The following is a 21,418-nucleotide window of genomic DNA, read 5'->3' on the forward strand; positions in this document are numbered from 1 at the left end:
ATTTTCATATAGAGTGCATAGGATGACCGTCTCTGCACTCAAGGGGTTTAATTTATTTGGATCAAAGGGAGACAAGTGGAGATTCCCAACATGGGTGTGGGAAGGGAGCAGTGAGGGAGGTGGTTCTATGTATCCCAAGATATTGCTCCCCTAGGGATAACAGGCAAGACCTGTGGTAGCTGTCCGTCAGGGTAGGAAACTTGACAGCGTAAAGTTTTGGAATAGCTGATGCAAGAAAAGAGGGACACTGCTGCCCAGTGGCGGTGGTTAATAAAAGACAGCAATAAGTGCCAGATGCTGTTCAAGTAGGAAAGCAGGAAATGACTTCAGAGATTGGGTGTTGCAAGGGAAGTACCAAGGAGATGACTTCTGAGATGGCCCTCGAGAATGGGTGAGACGTGTAAGGGAGAACAAACCTGACTCCATATTGGATCTGTTCCTTTAATCTGTGTGCTCTGTTGTCTGTTCTTAGTTATGGTGACTCTGCACCTTTGTAAAGGAATGTTGCCCATAGCCTGAAATAGAGCCCATTCTCAAGGCTCTGCCTCCCAGGCTCATCCTTTAAAGCAGGGGTCCTGGTCCTTGGCCTGTCAGGGAGTGGGCTGCACAGCAGGAGCTGAGCGCCGGGCGAACGAGCGAAGCTTCATGTGCCTCTCCCCATCGCGTGCACTACCGCCTGAACCAGTCCCCCGCCACCCTGTCGGTGGAAAAACTGTCTTCCAGGAAATTGGGTCCCTGGTGCCAAAAAGGTTGGCTACCTCTGCTTTAAAGGTGTCATACTTTTCATTCCTGTAAAGATAAAAAGTTGCAGAACAGAGGATAACATCTGTCTTCTTGAAGGTTGACAGGAATATGGCGACCTGACTTAAGTGGACAGCTAAAAGCACAAAGGATTATCACATCCCCTCTGGGGTCTGGCGGGCACCAAGAAGTCTGCAACAACCAGCCACACCACCCTCCTTTCAGTGTAAAATAAGCCTTGAATTCCAACTCAGACGGGTCTTTGGGACACCAGTCTGCCACCTTCTCAGTCGGCTGGCTTTCCAAATAAAGTCACCGTTCCTTGCCCCAATACCTCTTTTTGCCCTGTTGTGAGGACTGGAAAACAGAAGTGGTGGAGTGCGCAAGGGTGGCGGCAAAGAAAGGTAATAATACTTGGTCTGACAACACTGCAGTGGAATGAGAAACTGCTACTGAGCAAAGGCAAAAGTTTTTGTTTTTCCTTCTGCAACCAGGCCCAGTAAGCCCCGCCCTTGAGGGAGCAGGTCTCGATAATAACTTACCGCTCTGTTACACGGTGAGGAAGGAGCAGTACTAGACCCCGTAGTTGGTCTTCGAAACCGAAAAGTAGCCCTGGACGGATGGGGCGGAGACATGTGCGGAGAGGCGGGACTTCCGGTACGGCCCTTGGGCCAGTTTCCGGCGTCCTCAGGCCGGCGTCCTCAGGCAGCCGTCCCGGCTCCTTTTTCCCCGCCAAGGATACTGCGGAGCGGAGCTTCTCTGCTGGCTTCTCTGCTAGCGGGGCGTTTGCCTTTGCTGAGGACGGCGTGCGGAGCCCGGTGAGGAGCCGCACTGGGACAGGCGAGCGCCCGCCTGTCTGGAGGCTACATTTCTTTGTGAGCTGGCTGGGGACAGACCGGTTGGGTTTCTACGCCACCACCCTCCTGGGACCCGGACCAACCGGGCGCTCGCTCTTTGAGGATTGCCCACCCCTCGCGGCCTTCGGCGCGGCGCCACCACGCGTGCGCGGCGCGGGGCGAGCCGCACTTCCGCCAGGTCTCGCGTGCGCTGGGCGGAAGGTGGCTGTGGGGTGTTAGTCCTTCCCCCTAACGTGCCCCTGAGCTGTATTTTGAAGCCGGCGTCCCTTCGGGTCAGTCTGGCGTTTGCCAGGTGCTGGAACTTGCGATGGGGGAGGCTGCGTGACCAGTCTTGAGGCCCTTTCCCACCCGGGAGAAGGAGGGAATTGCAGTTGAGTTAGTGCTGAAAGAGCGTTGTTCGTGGAATCCTTCCAGTTATGGAGACCGGGATTCATGAGTTTAGCTAATTAAAAACTCTTTATTGAGCGATCAGTAGTAGTACAGGGGGAAAGGCAACAGCCCTTTGACTCACAGGGCTCCACGGATGGAACAGAGTGAGGAGTGTACTAATGGAGCACGCTGGGGGGTCCTGGCCCAGACTTGGGAGAAAAGGAGTTGGACTCAGGAAAAACAGGAAGTGATATTTGTCTGAGACCCAGGGACTGAAGGAATTGGTCAGGGAAGGGAGGATGTAGGCGACAGGGGTGGTAGAATTCAGAGAGCAAAAAGGTTTCAGACAAAAGTCCAGCGATGAGGGAGGTAACGTATAGGACTGGTGGGCGACTGCAGTGCCATTGAACTTTGGTGCAGGAGTAGACACAAACGAGTTGGAGAGGTAAACCAGGGCTCTGGACACCAGTGTACATTGTTCATATTTTATCCTGGGCGCAGTGGGGAGTGACTGCATAATAACATTTGTTGAGGGAGTGCATGCATTGTGGTTCCCGACTTTTTCACTGGAAGCATATGGGGAAGAAAAAAGAATTTGTACTCTCCAGGGGGTGAGTATAAATATGTCCAGAGACATATTGAGAAGAGCCCCAGCCTCCCAGGAGAAAATTTATATTAAAATCTGTTTTAAATATTTATGTACGTTCTTAATGATAGGTCACAGTATATCCTTATTTTGGTATAAAATGTTTTCCCATATCCTCAAATTATACTAATGCTTTAGGACTGTATCATATTTATCCTGTGATTTTTGTAGCCCTTGACACATCCATCATGTCCCCCCTGCCAGCACACACACACCCACCCCCAATACGCATATATGACCTATAACCCAGCCTTTCTATTTGTGGAACACTGTTCACAATATATGTATTACTTCCTTTAATCTTCCAATCAACCATTAGAGGTGTTATTCTTTCTACTTTAGAAATGAAGAAACTCAGGCTGAGATGTTAAGAAAATTGCCCACGTGCACACAGCTAGTGAGTACAAATCCAGGCATGTACAACTCCTTAGTTCTTGTACTTAACCACTGCACTGTTGCATTTCAAAAAATGGATTTGGAGCTAGAAATAGGGAGAAGAGTCGAAGCAGAGAGGACATTTAGGAAGTTGTTGAAATATGCTAGATGACAGATGATGATTTCAAAACTAAGATAGTTTTAGTAACAGTGAAGAGAAGTGAGTGGATTCAGGACTGTCCAGGAGGTAGCACTGACATGATTTGATTTGGCCCTTGACTGGTTGGGAAGAAGGCTTGGGAGAGTCGTGGGTACATCTACATTGATGGTGCTGCCATTCGCTCAATAAGGGTTGCAGGATGAAGAGCAGCTTAGAGGGTAACAAGGACTTGGATTGGGATGCCCCTGGAATATTAAAGGGGAGATGTCCTCTGAAGTATCTTGAAGAGTTCCTTTTGGGATGATAGAGAATTTACTTTTATTCTTTGCATTGAATATGTACCAATATCAATTGTTTATGACTTTCTAAAGTATATCCCACATAACTTGTTCAAGCCACGTGAGATGGTGGGACGTGGACTCAATATAAACAAACATGGACCAGCTTTGAAGCCTTTTCAGTTTTCTGGGGTGATACTAATAGTTTACAATTACAGTTTATCAAGTACCGACTTGTAGTTCCGGTAACAAGTATTGTAAAAATTTAGACAAGAAAAGAGATCATGGCAGAAGTGATAGAGGCCTGTAGTGGAGCTAACTGAAGAAGTATATTTTGAGGTTTGAGTGGTACACCTCAGTTATGTTCTTATAGGCCTCAATCACTCTCAGATAAGCTCTATAAGAGCATTTTAGAGTTTAAAAGGTATGTTCTATGGAACTGATGAAAGCGCTTTGGTAACATTAAGTCTATGTGGACCCTTCAATAAGGATTAGAATTATCAATATTTTTATGACCGTTTAGTGGTTCTGGTCGGACAGGTTTTTATTTTTTTGAACAGTACAATTCTTTTGTTGTTTTTCTAGTCTTGTTTATATTTTATTCTTTAATCACCTTTGGAGTTAACTTTTTTTTTGTGGCTGGGCCGCACGGCTTTCGGGATCTTAGTTCCCGAACCAGGGATCGAACCCAGGTCCCAGCAGTGAAAGCACCGAGTTCCAACAACTGGACCGCTAGGGAATTCCGAACGGAGTTAACATTTTTTTATTGAATATTAGGTGCCTCTCATAAAACTTGGGTTTTGAGAGACTAAGTTTTAGGTCCTTCTGTATGTAAAAAGAGAATGCTTTGTCTACATTTTGCATAGCCTTACCTTTTGTGGTGCAATGTATTTTAAATTAAAGAATCCTTTGTCACACATACAAATAGAGTCGCTAGCAACAGTCTATAGTCTTTTGAGTAACAAACTGTTTCCCCTCTCAGGCAGGTAATAGTTGATGCTATTGTTGATGTAATCCTCCATTTCAAGGTCATAGTAAAGATCAGAAATCGAATAACATATGAGGACTGTTATAAAAGAAAAGATTTTGCAGTGGAATCTTGATTAACCAGAGCTCTTAATATCTTTTTTTTTCCTCTGCGCTCTCCCCCCATCCCCCAGCAGATTCATTATAAAAGGCAAACAGAACCAGGGAGTTATTTTAAAATCAAAATACTTGATGAGGGTTATACTGATGTATAATGATTGGACTAATTTAGTTTTTTATAAAATTAAATATATGAGAAATGACTGACTAAAACAAGACTAATTTTTATTATGAAATATGTAATCTACACAAGAGTATGCAAAACATATGTAAGTTTTAAATAATTATAATAAAAAACACCTGTGCACCCACTGTCTAGGTCAAGAAGACTTTAGAGGCATCCTTGTGCTCCTCCTGGTTTGTATCTCCTCCCCATCGCCTGGAGGAATCCCTATCCTCTTGTGTTAAACATTCCCTTGCTTCTCTTTCCAGTTTTATCACCTATGTGTGCTATAATATGGAACCATACGGTATGTAGTCTTTTGTGACTTGATTCTTTCACTCTGTAGAAGAACATTACCTAGGATGATGTAACTGTAGTTCATTCATTTCCACTGCCTTTCACAGTCTGTGTATGAGTATACCACAATTTATTTGTCCATTCTTCTGTTGATAGACATTTGTATTGTTTCCAGTTCTGGCTTTTACAAACAGTGCTGCTTTGGACATTTTTGTTTGTATTTAATGGTAGAGTGTGAAAGACTCTCTCGAGGATATAATACCTGGGAGTGGAACTGCTGGGTTATAGAGCATAGTGATTCCAAACCAGTTTCCAAAATGATTGTACTGTTTTATTGTCTCACTAGCAGTATAAGGGAGTTGCCTTTTTTTTTTTTTAACATCTTTATTGGAGTATAATTGCTTTACAATGTTGTATTAGTTTCTTCTGTATAACAAAGTGAATCAGCTATACGTATACATATATCCCCACATCCCCTCCCTCTTGCGTCTCCTTCCCACCCTCCCTATCCCACCTCTCTAGGTGATCACAAAGCAGAGAGCTGATCTCCCTGTGCTATGCGGCTGCTTCCCACTAGCTATCTATTTTACATTTGGTAGTGTATATATGTTCATGCCACTCTCTCACTTCGTCCCAGCTTCCCCTTCCCCGTATCCTCAAGTCCATTCTCTACGTCTGTGTCTTTATTCCTGTCCTGTCCCTAGGTTCTTCAGAACCTTTTTTTTTTTTTTAATTTTTAATTTATTTATTTTTGGCTGCATTGGGTCTTCGTTGCTGCATGGGGGCTTTCTCTAGTTGTGGCGAGCGGGGGCTACTCTTCATTGCGGTCCTCGGGCTTCTTATTGTGGTGGCTTCTAGTTGCAGGGTGCAGGCTCTAGGTGCGCGGGCTCAGTAGTTGTGGCTCGTGGGCTCCAAAGCGACGGCTCAGTAGTTGTGGCGCACGGGCTTAGTTCCCCATGGCATGTGGGATCTTCCCGGACCAGGGCTTGAACCCATGTCCCCTGCAGTAGCAGGTGGATTCTTAACCACTGTGCCACCAGGGAAGCCCCAGAACCATTTTTTCTTTTTTAGATTCCATATATATGTGTTAGCATACAGTATTTATTTTTCTCTTTCTGACTTCCTTCATTCTGTATGACAGACTCTAGGTCCATCCACCTCACTACAAATAACTCAATTTCGTTTCTTTTTATGGCTGAGTGATATTCCATTGTATATATGTGCCACATCTTCTTTATCCGTTCATCTGTCAATGGACACTTAGGCTGCTTCCTGGCTATTGTAAATAGAGCTGCAATGAATATTGTGGTACGTGACTCTTTTTGAATTATGGTTTTCTCAGGGTATATGCCCAGTAGTGGGATTGCTGGGTCATATGGCAGTTCTATTTTTAGTTTTTTAAGGAACCTCCATACTGTTCTCCGTAGTGGCTGTATCAATTTACATTCCCACCAGCAGTGCAAGAGGGTTCCCTTTTCTCTCCACCCTCTCCAGCATTTATTGTTTGTAGATTTTTTGATGATGGCCATTCTGACCAGTGTGAGGTGATACCTCATTGTAGTTTTGATTTGCATTTCTCTAATGATTAGTGATGTTGAGCATTCTTTCATGTGTTTGTTGGCAATCTGTATATCTTCTTTGGAGAAATGTCTGTTTAGGTCTTCTGCCCATTTTTGGATTGAGTTGTTTGTTTTTTTGATATTGAGCTGCAGGAGCTGCTTATATATTTTGGAGATTAAACCTTTGTCAGTTGCTTCATTTGCAAAAATATTCTCCCATTCTGAGGGTTGTCTTTTTGTCTTGTTTATGGTTTCCTTTGCTGTGCAGAAGCTTTTAAGTTTCATTAGGTCCAATTTGTTTGTTTTTATTTCCATTTCTCTAGGAGGTGGATCAAAAAGGATCTTGCTGTGATTGATGTCATGGAGTGTTCTGCCTATGTTTTCCTCTAAGAGTTTTACAGTGTCTGCCCTTACATTTAGGTCTCTAATCCATTTTGAGTTTATTTTTGTGTATGGTGTTAGGGAACGTTCTAATTTCATTCTTTTCCATGTAGCTATCCAGCTTTCCCAGCACCACTTATTCAAGAGGCTAGGGAGTTGCTTTTGAAAACCTTTGATATTTTCTGACTTTTAAATTTTGCCAGTCTTTTTTGTTGTAGTGATTTCATTCTGCTTTAAATTTGCATATCCTTGATTACCAGTGAGTTTTGAACATCTTCATTTGTTTATGTGCTCTTTTGTAAAGGATATGTTGATGGTTATTCATTTGTTTCAGATTTGTTCCTTTTTAAAGGATATATTGAGATCCTGTGCCATTTTTGTATTGGGTTGTTTGTCTTTTTCTTAATATTTACAGTTTATATTTACTGGATTCTGATCCTTTCTCACATGTGTTGCAGATTTGTTTTTCACTCTGTATATTTCTACTCTTTCTCTCTTTACAGTACTTTTGAAATATCTGTCTTTTCCTTTATTCCTTTATGCTTTTTATATCATAAGAAAGCCATTCCTACCCTCAAATCATGAGATACTTTCCTATCTAAAAGTTTTACAGTTTTGCCTTAAACATATGGTTGTTTAATCTTCCTGGGGAAAAAATGTGTATGAGGTATGATATGGGAGTCCAATTCCATTTTTTTCTCCTATGGATAGTCAGTTGTTCAACACCATTTTTCTTTCTTCACTGGTCTCAAACACTATCTCTGTCATATATCAAGTTTCCACACACTGGTTCGGGTAGGGGGTGGGGGGGTCCTTTTTTGGGTTCCCTATTCTGTTCCATTGACTTTGTCTCTTTATGTGCTAATACCGTAACATCTTAGTTAATTACAAGACCTGATTAATTGTCTGGATATTAGGGAAAGCAAGGCTCCCATCTTCTTTCTCTTCAATTTTGGCTGAAGTGTCTTGGCTATTTGCACTGGTGTGTAAGTTTTAGAATCAGCTTATCAAGTTCCACAAAACCCTTTTTGGGATATTGATTGGAATTGCTTTGAATCTGTTGATCATTAAAAGGGAAAACTGATATCTTTGTAGTATTGGGTCCATTAATAGATCTATCTATATATTTGTCTTCTATGTGTCTTTCATTATAGTTTTATAATTTTGCCATAAAAGTGTTGACTTCTTTTGTTAGACTTTCCTGGTAACTGTATGCTACTATAAGTGATATCTTTTTTTAAATTAGTTTTCTAATTATTTGTTTGTGACATAGTGATTTTTTTTAATTGCTATACTTTTTTACTTTGTTAATCTGTTTTAGATTCTTGAATTTTTTGTATATACAGTCAAATCATCTGTGAATAACGATAGTTTTGTGTCTTCTTTCCAATCCTTGTACCTTCTTTTTCTTGCCTTACTGCACTAGCTAAGGTATCATTTGCAATGTTAAATAGAAGTGAAAGTAACATCCTTGTGTTATTCCCTATCTCAGTGCTTTCAGTATATTACTGAAAAGTGATATCATAGTATAAAGTATAAGTTACACACTGATAAATATCAGTATATTACTGATAAATCTAATGTTGGCTATATATAGGCTTTTTGTAGATACTCTTTTATCAACTTAAAGAAGTTCCATGGCTCAATATAGTAATGATCTCAGTCTCCCAATATTGCTTTATAGATTCAGTGCAGTTCTAGTCAGAATCCCAAAAGGGGGGTTTTGGTGTTTGTTTTGATGGAAAATAGCAGTCATCAGCATGGATGAATCTCAGAAATACAATGTTGAGCAGAACATGAAAGTTGCAAGATTATGACTTCATCCTTATAAAGTTAAAAGACATTAAAGCTGTGTGACCGGTAAAAATATAAAGAAAAGCAAGAAATTGATTGTCACAGAGTTCATTATGTTAATTACTTCTGGGAGGTGGGACAGGAATGTAATTGAAGGGGCTCATATAGGACCCTCAGCAGTATTGGCAGTGTTCTAATCTTAAACTAGGGACTGGCTAAACACACAAGTTTCATTTTTTGTATTACTATTATTTTCAGGTATGAAAACGTCTTTCTTTTGCCTTCAACCCATTTTTAAGAGAGATCTTTATAAAATTTGTTTTCCTCCAAGAGTTGAAAATTTGTAAAAATATTGCAATGAAAACCATATACCTTTCACCCAAATTCACTAATTGTTAATATTTTGCTCTATTTGTTTTATGTTTCTCTCATGCATTGCACTTATTTGTCATGTCTTTTCACATTCCTTTAATTTAAAACAATTCCCAAGCCCCTTCTTTGTCTTTTATGACATTGATATTTTTGAAAAGTTCAAGCTAGTTGTTTTATACGATTTGGAATTGTCTCATGTTTCCCTCATGATTGATTTGTGTTAAACATTTTTGGCAGAAATTCTACAAAGGCAGGATGACTACAATGGTCTTCTCAGGAAGCACATAATGTCAGTTTCTCGCATTATTATTGGTGTTACTTTGATCATTTGGTTAAGGGGGTACCTGGCTGTTTTCTCCACTGTAAAAGTATCTTTTCTCCTTTGTAGTTAGTGGAGAATCTTAATTTGTGGGTGATTATTTGAGCTTGAGTGATTAAACAGTTGACCCTTGAATAATGTGGGTTTGAACTGCATGGGTCCACTTATACTTGGATATTTTTCAGTAGTAGATACTATGGTGCTACACAGTTGCAGGTTGGTTGGATCCAAGGATGCAGACGAACGCTGGATGTGGAGTGTGGACTCTAAGTTATGCATGAATTAACCCCTGCATTGTTCAAGGGTCAACTGTACTATTCCCCAACAATTTTTCATCAAATGGTTTTATCATGTGTTATGCATTTCTGTTATTTTTTCTTTTTGGTGCCCCAGATTTGGCTAGTTGGAACCCCTGGTTCATGTGTCCTTTTGTCCACCTGTGACCTGGTAAAACAATATGTTGGCTCACCTTGTATTGGCTGACCCAGTCCAGGTTTTGTTTAGTGCACTTTAGCTGCGCTCATAGCTATTGGAGTCTTGTTGCTGCTTGTTCGTTTTGGTGGGCGGTGCTAAGAAATATATGTGTATTTAAATTGCAAATTCATAATGACACCTCTGATTCCAAACCAACACAGGCTTCTTCCTGTCCTCCCATTCCATGTTTATAGCTCTTTTCTTCCATTTAAGAACCCTAATTTTTTTAAACATCAGCAATATATTTATACTGATTTGCTCAGTCCTGTAACATGCACAGAATTATTTTGGAACTCATACCATTACCAACAACAAACCTACTAAGTAAAGTTCAAGATTGCCTTGCACTTCTTTTGTCCTTTGCATATATCCTATGGCAGGGCTAGAGTCAGCACTCTGCAGAAGTTGTCTTAGATTAGTTTGTGTTTGTATTCCATTTTAGGGCTGGTTTTGTTTAAGTTTGAATATTATAAACCATTAACATGGTTCAAAGTCAAAACTAAGCTTGGGCAAGTTAGTAACTTCTCAGTGTCTCAATTTCCTCCTCTGTAGGATTGCTGAGAAGTTTCAATGATGTAGTAAAGACTACAGAGTGTTTAGCACAGTGCAGAACACCTACAGCGTCCAATAAATATGAGCTGTTCTTATTTCCCTTCTTTCTTTATGAATTCCTCCCAGTCGCTTCTCTTGCTTTTTACTTTTCCTGGTCTGTGACCCCAGGCTATGCATGGGGTGGGGTAGGTGGGCAGGTGGAGGGAGGTACTTGTTACACAGTGATGAGTGGGAAGGAAGAGGGCACATCCTTTATGTTCCTACTATGTGCTTATCACTGCCAGGCATTCTCCTTAACTCAGCGAGCCCTCACATCCCTGCAGGGTCTTTACAAGTATTCTTCCTCTTATACAGACGAAGAAATGGAGGCTTAGGATGAGGAATGCTCTTGCCCAAGGTTACTCAGCTAATCCTGGACCCTGGACCTACCTCACCCTCACCACCTGGCTCTGCTTCCCCCACCTTCTGCATCTCCCTCACTTAGGACCTAAGTTCTAGCTCACTGAAGGGAAACCCCGCTCAGATTTGGGGAGCACATATAAGGAACAGAGCAGGCCTGGATCCAGCCGGAGCACCGTCTCTATGCCTTTCTCCCTCTGTATCCCTCCCCAGTCTGGACCATGCTGACAGCTGGCCCTGTGGGAAAATGCAGTTCTCTCCAATATGCCCAGTGGCAAGTCCTCTATGCATGCTGATCAGCAGCTAGCACTTGCCAGCAATTGGCTACAGTTCTGGGTTTAGTCTGGGTTTATTTTTTGTATTTATACCTTGTGTGCAGAGATAGCTGACTTGGAGTAGGAGCCGGGTCTGGAAAATGAGAGAAGCAAAGGAGCTAAAAGCTAGAAGCTGAGAGGGAATTCAGGGGTCATCTTTGCTATCCCTCTGCCTCCTGACAGGACTACACCTACGGGAGAGCAACATTTAAAAGGGTAACACTGGGCAGTCTGGAGTACTACTGGCAGCTTTGGGAGATGGACCCAGCAGGGACTAGCAGGCCAATGTTGAAGAAGAGAAAATCGGGGTGGGTGGGGGGGTAGTGGTATGTGATACACTGATTCTTTCATCCCAGATAGCCCAACTGTAGGCGGTAAAGTTTGAGGATTCGGGATTTCCCTGGTGGTCCAGTGGTTAAGACTTCGCCTTCTAATGCAGGGATGCAGGTTCAATCCCTGGTTGGGAAGCTAAGATGCTTCGCGGCCAAAAACACAAACAAAAAAAGATTGAGGCCTCATCTTGCCTCCCTGCCCCACATATTGAAGAGAAACTTAAAACCAGAGAAGGCACTAGACCAAGGTCACACAGTGAATTTGAGGCAGAACCAAGACCAACACCTGGGCCTGGTGACTGCCAGTCCTGAACTCTCACAATGACATCTCAGAGGGAGCTAGTTAGGAGAGAGAGGTCTTCCCCTCCATCCACCGTGCGTCCCATGGATGTCGTAAACCACCTGAGAACTCTTCTGGTAGATTCTCCACAAATTCTTGTTCATTGACTACTTGTATCTCCCCTGGTTCTTTCCCCCTTTTCTTTCTGCTTCTCACTTTAAAGAAGATGGCTCTTCCAGCTCTGCTCTCACATCAGGGCTTGACACAGTAAGTGCTTAGTACACATTTGCCCTATGAAGATACAATGAATGGGGCAACTTGGCAACATCCTGTAAGGGTGAAGATTAGCACATGCCCTCAGACTGAGGAAGACCCCAGAGAAATGTTCACACACACGGCCACCAGGAGACATGCAGAAGGATGTTCGTAGAGGTGCTCTTCACTATAATAAAATGTGCAAAACTACCTAAGTCTTCATGATCAGGAGAACAGAAAAGTTAAATTGTGTTTTCACACAATGGAATACCACACAGCAGTGAAAAATGAATGACCTATATCTACATGTGTTAACATGGCTACATCTCACAAACAGTGTGGAGTGGTAAAGCAAGTCATGAAGTGTCTGTAGAAGAACAGTAATACAAAGCTTTCAGCACATCAAAATCAGGAAAGTAGTAACCTTGGGGAGGGGGAGAAGTGGAATCAGATCAGAGAGGGTACACACAGTGCTCTAACTCCTTCAATGATGTTTTATTTTTGAAGCTGCATGATGGGTAAAGGGGGTTGTATTATCCTTGATACCTTTTGTATGTCTGAAATACTTTATTCTAAAAATTTTTTTTAATGGAAAAAAGAATAAGTTAAAAAAAACTAAAAATGAAGTCCTATCCTATTCTCTTTAGCTTCCACACTATTCTTACCCCCTCCCTTATTATCTTTAAACCACAGATATACCTTATACTCTACTGTATATATGATATAACTCATAATAAACATATTTTAAAGGGAAAATATGCAAAAGGAAAGTCAGACATTGTAAGGTAAGGAAAACATCTCCTGACTAAAGTTGCTTTGTAACTTGAAATTTCCTCCTCACTGACCAATATAAATACTAGTAGCTCTTTGGCCATATATGCTGCTTCAGGATATAACCCAGGAGATGGGCGATTAGAACATTTCATTGTATATAATCAAAGAGGGAAAAGATTTTGCCAGTGATTTAGGGCTTCCTTCCATCCACCCATTCTTCAGAGTACATTTTCTCATATGTAAAAATAAATGCATGGGGCTTCCCTGGTGGCGCAGTGGTTGAGAGTCCGCCTGACGATGCAGGGGACACAGGTTCGTGTCCCAGTCCGGGAGGATCCCACATGCCGCGGAGCGGCTGGGCCCGTGAGCCATGGCCGCTGAGCCTGCGCATCGGGAACCTGTGTTCCACAACAGGAGAGGCCACAACAGTGAGAGGCCCGCGTACCGCGAAAAATAAATAAATAAATAAATAAATCTGGTTGTCTATTTAAAAAAATAAAAATAAATGCATGAATTGTTCCACGAAGAGTTATTTTAAGAAACCTGAAGTAAATAGTAACCTCTTTTTTTTTTTTTTTTTACCATTTTCCTTCCTGTGGTTTTAAGACTGAAAAAAAAAACCCTAACCATTACAAAAGTTTTATGGATCAAATTTGGATTTTTGATTTTTAAAAAAGTTTTTTTCTAAAAGGGAGGCAGCTTAACACTAAGTATCTGTCTAGATATGAATGATATTTTGAAGACTTACCAGTTTTTAATTGTCCATTGTTTCCTAAACTGTATTTTTAGTTTCATTTGCTCTCTCTTAGGGAATGAAGGATGGCAGCATGCCGTGCATTAAAAGCTGTTTTGGTGGATCTCAGTGGCACACTTCACATTGAAGATACAGCTGTGCCAGGCGCACAGGAAGCTCTTCAAAGGCAAGCTATCCTCCACGTTCAGCTGACAAATATGTTTGTAGGTGCCGTTTTACCAAGGCAGATCATTAGCTGAATGGATGGCCTTAAGGTGGCATTTCACCAGTTTACCATATATACAGGAACTGCCTTGGGCTTAGCTAGAAGATGTATGCATTGTAATCTTCCAGACATTTTTCTCTAAGCCTTTTGTTAGGTTTGGCCTTTTGATTTAGTCTTTTTGTTCTTTATGTGTATCTTTTTCTAAGTCGGTAGTGTAAATTTGGGAATGAAAACTCGATACTCTGAAATGTGGAATAAGTAGCATTGGAAAAATCACAAATGAATCCTGGAATCACAAAACGAAACACACACATACACAAAGCCATAGTTCCACGCACTCTTCTTCATCTAAGATCTAACACTGAGTGTGCAGCTGCTCAAAGAAAGTTTAATTAAGGAACTTGAAATTTTAGAATTATTTCCATTAACTAAACTTGATGCTTTTGAATGTTAGAGATTGTCTTACATTTCTGATGCATCACCACAAGTCTAGATACAAAATACATAATGAAAGCTTGGTAAAGTGAACTGAATGTGAATGTTTGTTCCTCAAAAAAGTACTCCTCAGTACAACAGAACTAGTAATGTTATTAAGCATCTCATCTTCAAATAATTTAGCGTTTTCAAAATCAACAATAGCATGTGGTGCTTTGTCATTTTCAAACCTTAAAATATTCACATAGTATGCTGTTGTTCAGGAAATCTAGTGACTAGTATCACAGTGCCAGGTATTATGGCAAGAGATCAACACTGACTTGGCACTCTCTCAAGGAGCTTACTCTCCATTTGGGGCTTCAGTGAGTGTGAAGAGATTTTAGATCTGGTAGGTGTCATTTGGAAGCTGTTGACTTAGCCAGCAGTCATGACATTCATTTTACAGGTGGACAACAATATGTTTAAAGCCTGAAGTAAATCAGTTGGAGACGGGCACTTTCTCTTGACTCCTTGCCATGGTCTCTCTCAGACTTTCTAGGGAAAAGGATGTCTGTCGGTCAGTCTCCTCTCCTGTTGGACAAGAGCTTTTACTGCTTCAAAGATGAGCTTTCTGCTCTGGATGGAAAGAAAAATCTTATTTCTGGTGAACAATGAATGCCATCTCCAAGTACCTCTGTAAACTATCAGCCTGCCATTCTGGAGGGGCAGGAGCCTACAGATTGTTCTCTCACTGACACTGGCAGGTTTCCATCCCAGAGAGATTGCTATACTGTCACTGCCAGTTTTGGTTTCTATAGAAACAGACAGACTAAGGGAAGTTGAGGGACTAGCAAAAAGAAAAGGTTTTTAAAATGCTCTTTAAAAATGATATGATCATTTCAGTACTTAGACTTGTTCATTTTTAAGATAATAGTTACGTTGAAGTATTCAATTTCTTTTGAGAGATAAACTACCAAATGTAATGTGTTTTTCAGAAAAGCTACCGTACAGATATTATAGAGATAGTCATGATTATAATGAACTATTTAATCATATAAATTTATGAATGCTCTCTGAGTGAATTCTTAAAAATCTCTTTTCTGTTTTATTTGCTTGCTTATTTTAAATTATGGATAGGGCTTTATGCCTTGTGTCTATTTGGGGCAGGTATAAGATAAAAAGCAACAGGGTATTAATATAAAAATTTTAATTGTAGGTAAATTATTTTTAGGTTAAAGCACTGTAGGACCAAGAAAATAATTTTTGTTTTGAAAGAAAGCTGGATTATCATGAATTCTTTCTCTGATACCTGATTGCCAGTTTAGGTTCCAAAAGCAGATTATGGAATCAAAAGTAGTTCAAAGGGAAAACACATTCCAGTCTAAAAATGGAATGTTTCTTTCTCCAGGTAGTTTCTGTTTGTAAACTTAGTAGCACATTAGGGCTTAGCCAGTGTCTAATTGGCTAAGAGGAAGGAAGAACTCTTGAGGTGTCCTCTGTTCTTTTAGTATAGGGGGTCAGACCCTATCTAGGACGTAGGCTGGAGTTCTTGTCACAGCCCTACTGCTGCCCAGCTGTGTACAGCTGAGCCCAGTCATTAATCCTCTAGGCCTGAGTTTTCTCATCTTCAGAAGTTTACACTAGTAGATAATCTCTAAGATAACTTTCACCTCTCATATTCTGTGAGTATGGTGGTTACTAAGTGTTGAGTTTTTTTGTTTTATTTTTGTTTTTTACTTCTTTACTAAAACCCTGTAGTAAAATTCAGTTAAAGTATAGAAGGCCCTTGAAAGGGTAGACTTTACAGCCTTTGGAGATGAAGCAGTCCACAGGGTGTGGATAATCCGTAAGCAATTTTGAATAGATTATAAAACCTACTGGCCATAAAAACACTTACTCAGTGACTTACTCTTAATTTTCTGACCTTTGGCAAGTGCTACCAAATTAGGTTTTATGGAGCTGGAATGTAAAAGTTGCCTATTGACACCTGAATTTTACTTTTCCAGGTTACGTGCTACTTCTGTAATGGTTAGGTTTGTGACCAATACAACCAAAGAGAGCAAGAAAGACCTCTTGGAAAGATTGAAAAAATTGCAGTTTGATATCTCTGCAGATGAAATATTCACTTCTCTGACTGCAGCCAGAAACTTGATAGAGCAGAAACAAGTCCGACCCATGCTGCTGGTTGATGATCGGGCCCTACCCGATTTTAAAGGTAAGAGAAATTTGGAAAGATTTAAAAATTGGTTCTTCATATCTGCTTATAAATCATTCTTAAAACTGGATGTTTAGAAGTATTTAGTCAGATTTTGTCTGTCATCAGTAGTTTGAATCTAAATTGGTGTTTCTCAAACCTGTTTTGACTGCACTCCAAAATAAGTGAAACACATTACATAGAAATCCAGGATGTATGTATGTGTATTTGTACATGTTAAACAGTACTCTTACTTGTGAGATGTACTCTTATTTTCCATTTGGCTTACTTAACAGTGTGATTTTGATACTGCTTAGAGTCCTCCAGATTAGTTTCACAATCTACTAATGGATCATGGCCCACAGTTTGAAAAAACACAGGTTAAGATTTCTTTGAGTATTATAATCGTCATTCCTGGAGCCACGGTATTAGTTTGATTATATGAGATAAACCAAGGTCAACTTGTTTAAAAATAGATTTCATTCTGTATGGATTGAAGTTTTTGCAATGACCCTGAAATATTTTCAATCAAGAGAAAATAAAACTTTTCTCTTTGGAAAAATTAACAAACTGGAAAAATATCCTTGTGTTATGAAGCTTTGCAACACTGCTTTTTGTAGGTGATACTCAGAGTGAAATACACAATATAGAAAAAGTGGGTATAAATACATCATTATAAAACCATGTGATAGCTTTACAAATAATGATTAGAGAACTTCAGCACGGATATATAGTTAGGCAGAACCTCAGAACTTATACTATCAGGAAATATAACTGTATATCAATCAGAGTTTGCAAAAAAACAGAAACCAACTTTGGGTGAATTAAATAGAAAGTAAATTTATTAAAAGATCTGACTAGGGCTTCCCTGGTGGCGTAGTGGTTGAGAGTCCGCCTGCCGATGCAGGGGACACGGGTTTGTGCCCCAGTCCGGGAAGATCCCACATGCCGCGGAGCGGCTGGGCCCGTGAGCCATGGCCGCTGAGCCTGCGCGTCCGGAGCCTGTGCTCTGCAACAGGAGAGGCCACAACAGTGAGAGGCCCACGTACCAAAAAAAAAAAAGATCTGACTGCTGACAGGATATAAAATGGCACAACTCCTGCAGAGAGGAATTTGGCAGTAGCTCTCAAAATTGCATGTGAAGCAGTACTGCCTCTTGTAGGAATCTACCTCCAAGATGCAGTAACAAAAATGTGCAAGGACGTATGAATAAGGTAGGTTGTTCATTATGACCTTATTTGTAATAACAAAAGATTGGAAACAAACCAAATGTTCATTCGAAGAGACTGATTAAAACTATGAAATGTCCACAAAATGGAATGCTTTGTAGCTGAAAGATAAGTAATGGCGAATTCTATATCCTGATAAGAGTGATCTTCATAGGATATATTAAGTGAAAAAATTATGGTATAGAAAACCTTACACGCTTTTATCTGTGTAAGAAAATGAGAGGAAAATGGATATAAATGTATTTGTCTTATATTTGTGGAAGGAAGCTGAAGGATGATAAATGAAAAACTAGTAAAAATGGTTATCTAAAGGGGGAGGGTGGGAAGAGGAGAGGTGATTTCTCTAAAAGTACGTTATTATCTAGTTTTGACTTTGGAGCCATGTGAATATTTTACATATTTAAAAGACAATTAAAAAGTTAAAAACTAACCAATCCCTGAAAACCAAAAACAGATTGAAACAAATGAACTCTGTATAAAGTTGGTGACATAACCACTCAGATAAAAGAATTACTTCAGATGACTTTAAAATTCAGTATTTTGACAGTTCATTCATGGGGGGATCAATTCTAAGGATAAAAGAACTGCAAAGAAATCTAAAACTGCATTCAGTAGTATTAGTGTTATTTTGTACTTATAGATGTATTATATGATAAAGTAGTAGTTACGCTAGTATTGTTAGTACTCCAGATTTTAAGTGTAAGTGAAAAGAGATAGAAATATAAAAATCAGATGAGGTATGTATTAATTTTGAATTAAAAATATTATCATCTCCCTTATTCTCTCAAAAAGTACATATTATCTAGATCTTCTACTAAAAAGGCATAGAAGCAGTGAAGCCCAGTGGTCAGACTGGTGTCTACTGTGGTTTCCCACTTTAGTTCCTTGGAGAAATGGGTGATTCCAGATCTGGGCAGGTGTTATATGAGTCTGGGATAACTAACTGTTAGCAAGGAAACTATTGAAAACTAATAAGGTCATGCCTAAAGGACACTGAAGCCAATTTGAAGGGATAGTTTGAGCATCAAAAAGAATACTGATTGCAATAGATTGCAATGCATCGTACGTATAAAAAGTTCAAAATGATATTCATCCCACAAAACTCATTGGTCACTATGGGAAGTTGTTAGGGCAGTAACTCATTCTGAAAATGGATAAACGAAACAAGCATTTATCCTGCCTTTCCTATTTTAACTATATTTTATAGTAACTAAACATTTGATGAGGGTAAGTTCTTTATAGAAGAATTATAGCTAGCAAATGCAAAAGGAATGGCAGAATTAGAAAATCACCATTTGGCAAACCCTAGTGACAAAGTGGGAGAGTGGCATGGACATATATACACTACCAAACGTAAAATAGATAGCTAGTGGGAAGCAGCCATATAGCGCAGGGAGATCAGCTCAGTGGTTTGTGACCACCTAGAGGGGTGGGATAGGGAGGGTGGGAGGAAGGGAAGGAGACGCAAGAGGGAAGAGATATGGGAACATATGTATATGTATAACTGATTCACTTTGTTATAAAGCAGAAACTAACACACCATTGTAAAGCAATTATACTCCAATAAAGATGTTAAAAAAAACAAACCCTAGTAAAATAGGCAACAATATCAATAGATTTTAAACACATTAAGTGAAGAGTTGATGGGGAACTTCAAAATGGAGGAATCAGGCTGACACCACTTGAACCTATTGATCAGTGTTAACATCACTGGAAGTAGAACACGCAGAACTCTTGTGCTCCGTGATGTGATATAATTGGAAATTCATAGCATTGCCTATAAGTACTCTTGCCTAGTAATTGAATGTGAACTTATGAAGCCTCTAGATTCAATTACTCGTTTAAAGGAAATAATAAGAGTAAAGGAATAAATTAAATAATATCACAAGCAATCAGCCAAATCTAGAATGTGGGACCTTTTCCAAGATTAATGATCTAGTTGCTCCAGTAAGTGGAGAGGAATGTTGCTATAGAATGAGATGTAAATGATAACAATCAAATACAATATATGGACCTTGTTGGGTGCCAATTACATATCAGATGTAAAAAGACATTTTGAGACATTTGGGGAGATTCAAATGTGGACTAGGTATTGAGTGATATTAAAGAATTATTTTAACTTTGTTGGTGTAATAATGTTAAGGTGGGTTTTTTTTTTAGGTCTTTATCAGTTAACGATACATACTGAAATATGAAAGGGTGAGATGATACTGGAATATACTTAAAAGACTTTAAAATATGTAGAGAATGGTAAATAAGATTGGCAAAACGTTGATGACTGCTAAAGCTGGGTGATGGGTACATCAGGGCTCATTATGAGCTAGTCTTTCTACTTTTTAATATTTTTTAAATGTCCATGACAAAAAGAAAAAAGCCTGTAGCCCACAGAACTAACTGCCCAGGGGAGCTGGAGGTTAGCCTCGGGGGCTGTGCGCTGAGGAGCGGCGTGCAACATCTCATGCAGGGCTGATCCGGCGCCCTCAGTGTCCCTGCTGAACACTGACCTCTGCAGCTTGCCTGTTCACCCCAGTAGCACTGGAGATTGGAAGTTCCACCTAGCACTGCTGCCTCAGAATTTCCAGTGAGGTTCTCCCTGCTGCTTGATGTTCCTAGCTCCCAGTTTAAAGCCCGGGGCGGGGTTGGGGGGTGCTTTTGATTGGCAGAACCTCTGTCTCAGGCCAGTACCTGTAGCTGCAGAGGCTGGAAAATAAGTATCTGGTGTTTTCACCCTCTCAGGAGAGGGTGAGCTCTGCTCCTCACTAAGCCTTATGAGCTAGTGGATTCCCTAATTATGAAAATGGTATTCAGAAACTGGGCTATGAAAAACAATGACAAATACATTCTATAATCAGTGTATTTATATTTCTGAGTTAGCTGAAGTACTGCAAAACAATTTTTTATTCAGATTTTTTACTTTATTTGAAGAAAGTTTCTAGTTGTGCAGTAGTGAGCTGGAGTTGACATATATAAGCACAATCTCTGGTCTGGAAGAAATCTTTGTTATTTGATGTAAGACTAAACTTGCAACATGTTTGTATACATGAAAATACCCAAAGTAGATAGGTTTTTGAAGGGAATGGAAATATCTTGGCTAATATTGAATATCTTAGCCAGTGGTAGATGGAGATAATAAAAAGAACACATAAAACTCCAACTCTTAGCTGTAGCCATTGATTTGATTTTCTTCCTTTAACAAACTTTAACCAATTACTCAATACTCATGGCTGCTGGTAAGGAGGAAATTGGAAATCTTGGGTATCTGCTCTTTCTCCTTCTTCCCCTCACATTTTGGTAGAATCAATAATGAGAATGCTTAAAGGCAGGCAATAAGACAGGCAAATAGGAATCAGCATATGGATAATGCACAGACACTTCAATCAGAGTTTTAATAACTGTGATGGTGGAAGTACTTGTTTGGTGCTTGTATCTAAAGTCTTGTCATCAGGTACCAAGGCCTTAAAACATGCTTTAATTATAGAATAATATTTGTGAAACTAGAAGTGGATTAGATATTATGTAGAAAACTATAGACCCTACAGTGCATTCATGTTTATCATGATGGTGTTAGCCTCAGCTGTTATCACCTAGAGAGTCTAATTTTCCTTGCCTGTTAGGTTTTCAGTCCCTCATCAGTTGCTATTGATCTTATAGCTCATAGAGAACTGTGGCTCTTCTTGTTGATTTTAATCAGTAAAGCTTTTTGAAGTTAGAAATTGTTGCTTGTTTGAGAACATCAGGTTACAAGTTTCAGTTTAGATCTTCTAGTTACTCAGTAGCTGTAAGACCATGCAAAAGGAATATACATAAATACTAGGAGACCTTTTTTTTTTTTTAAGTTATAGCTG

The 21,418-nt window shown here is 39.9% G+C and overlaps 1 protein-coding gene across 4 annotated transcripts in view; it reads left to right on the forward strand.

Annotated features, from left to right (window-relative positions):
* The first annotated feature begins 1,392 nt into the window (after nucleotides 1-1,392).
* Nucleotides 1,393-21,418, forward strand: part of HDHD2 (haloacid dehalogenase like hydrolase domain containing 2) — a 38,131-nt gene continuing 18,105 nt past the window's right edge. The window contains exons 1-4 of one of the 4 annotated variants that reach the window (XM_032654455.1): nucleotides 1,393-1,559; nucleotides 2,956-3,010; nucleotides 13,587-13,697; nucleotides 16,157-16,365. In XM_032654455.1, the coding sequence (XP_032510346.1) occupies nucleotides 13,597-13,697; nucleotides 16,157-16,365 (310 nt within the window). In that variant the 5' untranslated portion in view covers nucleotides 1,393-1,559; nucleotides 2,956-3,010; nucleotides 13,587-13,596. Of the gene's footprint in view, nucleotides 1,617-1,799; nucleotides 1,871-2,955; nucleotides 3,011-13,586; nucleotides 13,698-16,156; nucleotides 16,366-21,418 lie in introns of those variants that run through there. The other 3 variants (XM_032654454.1, XM_032654453.1, XM_032654456.1) reach the window with 3 other exon arrangements.

The sequence above is a fragment of the Phocoena sinus genome, chromosome 14, assembly GCF_008692025.1.
Source record: "Phocoena sinus isolate mPhoSin1 chromosome 14, mPhoSin1.pri, whole genome shotgun sequence".
NCBI classification, from domain to species: Eukaryota; Metazoa; Chordata; class Mammalia; order Artiodactyla; family Phocoenidae; genus Phocoena; species Phocoena sinus.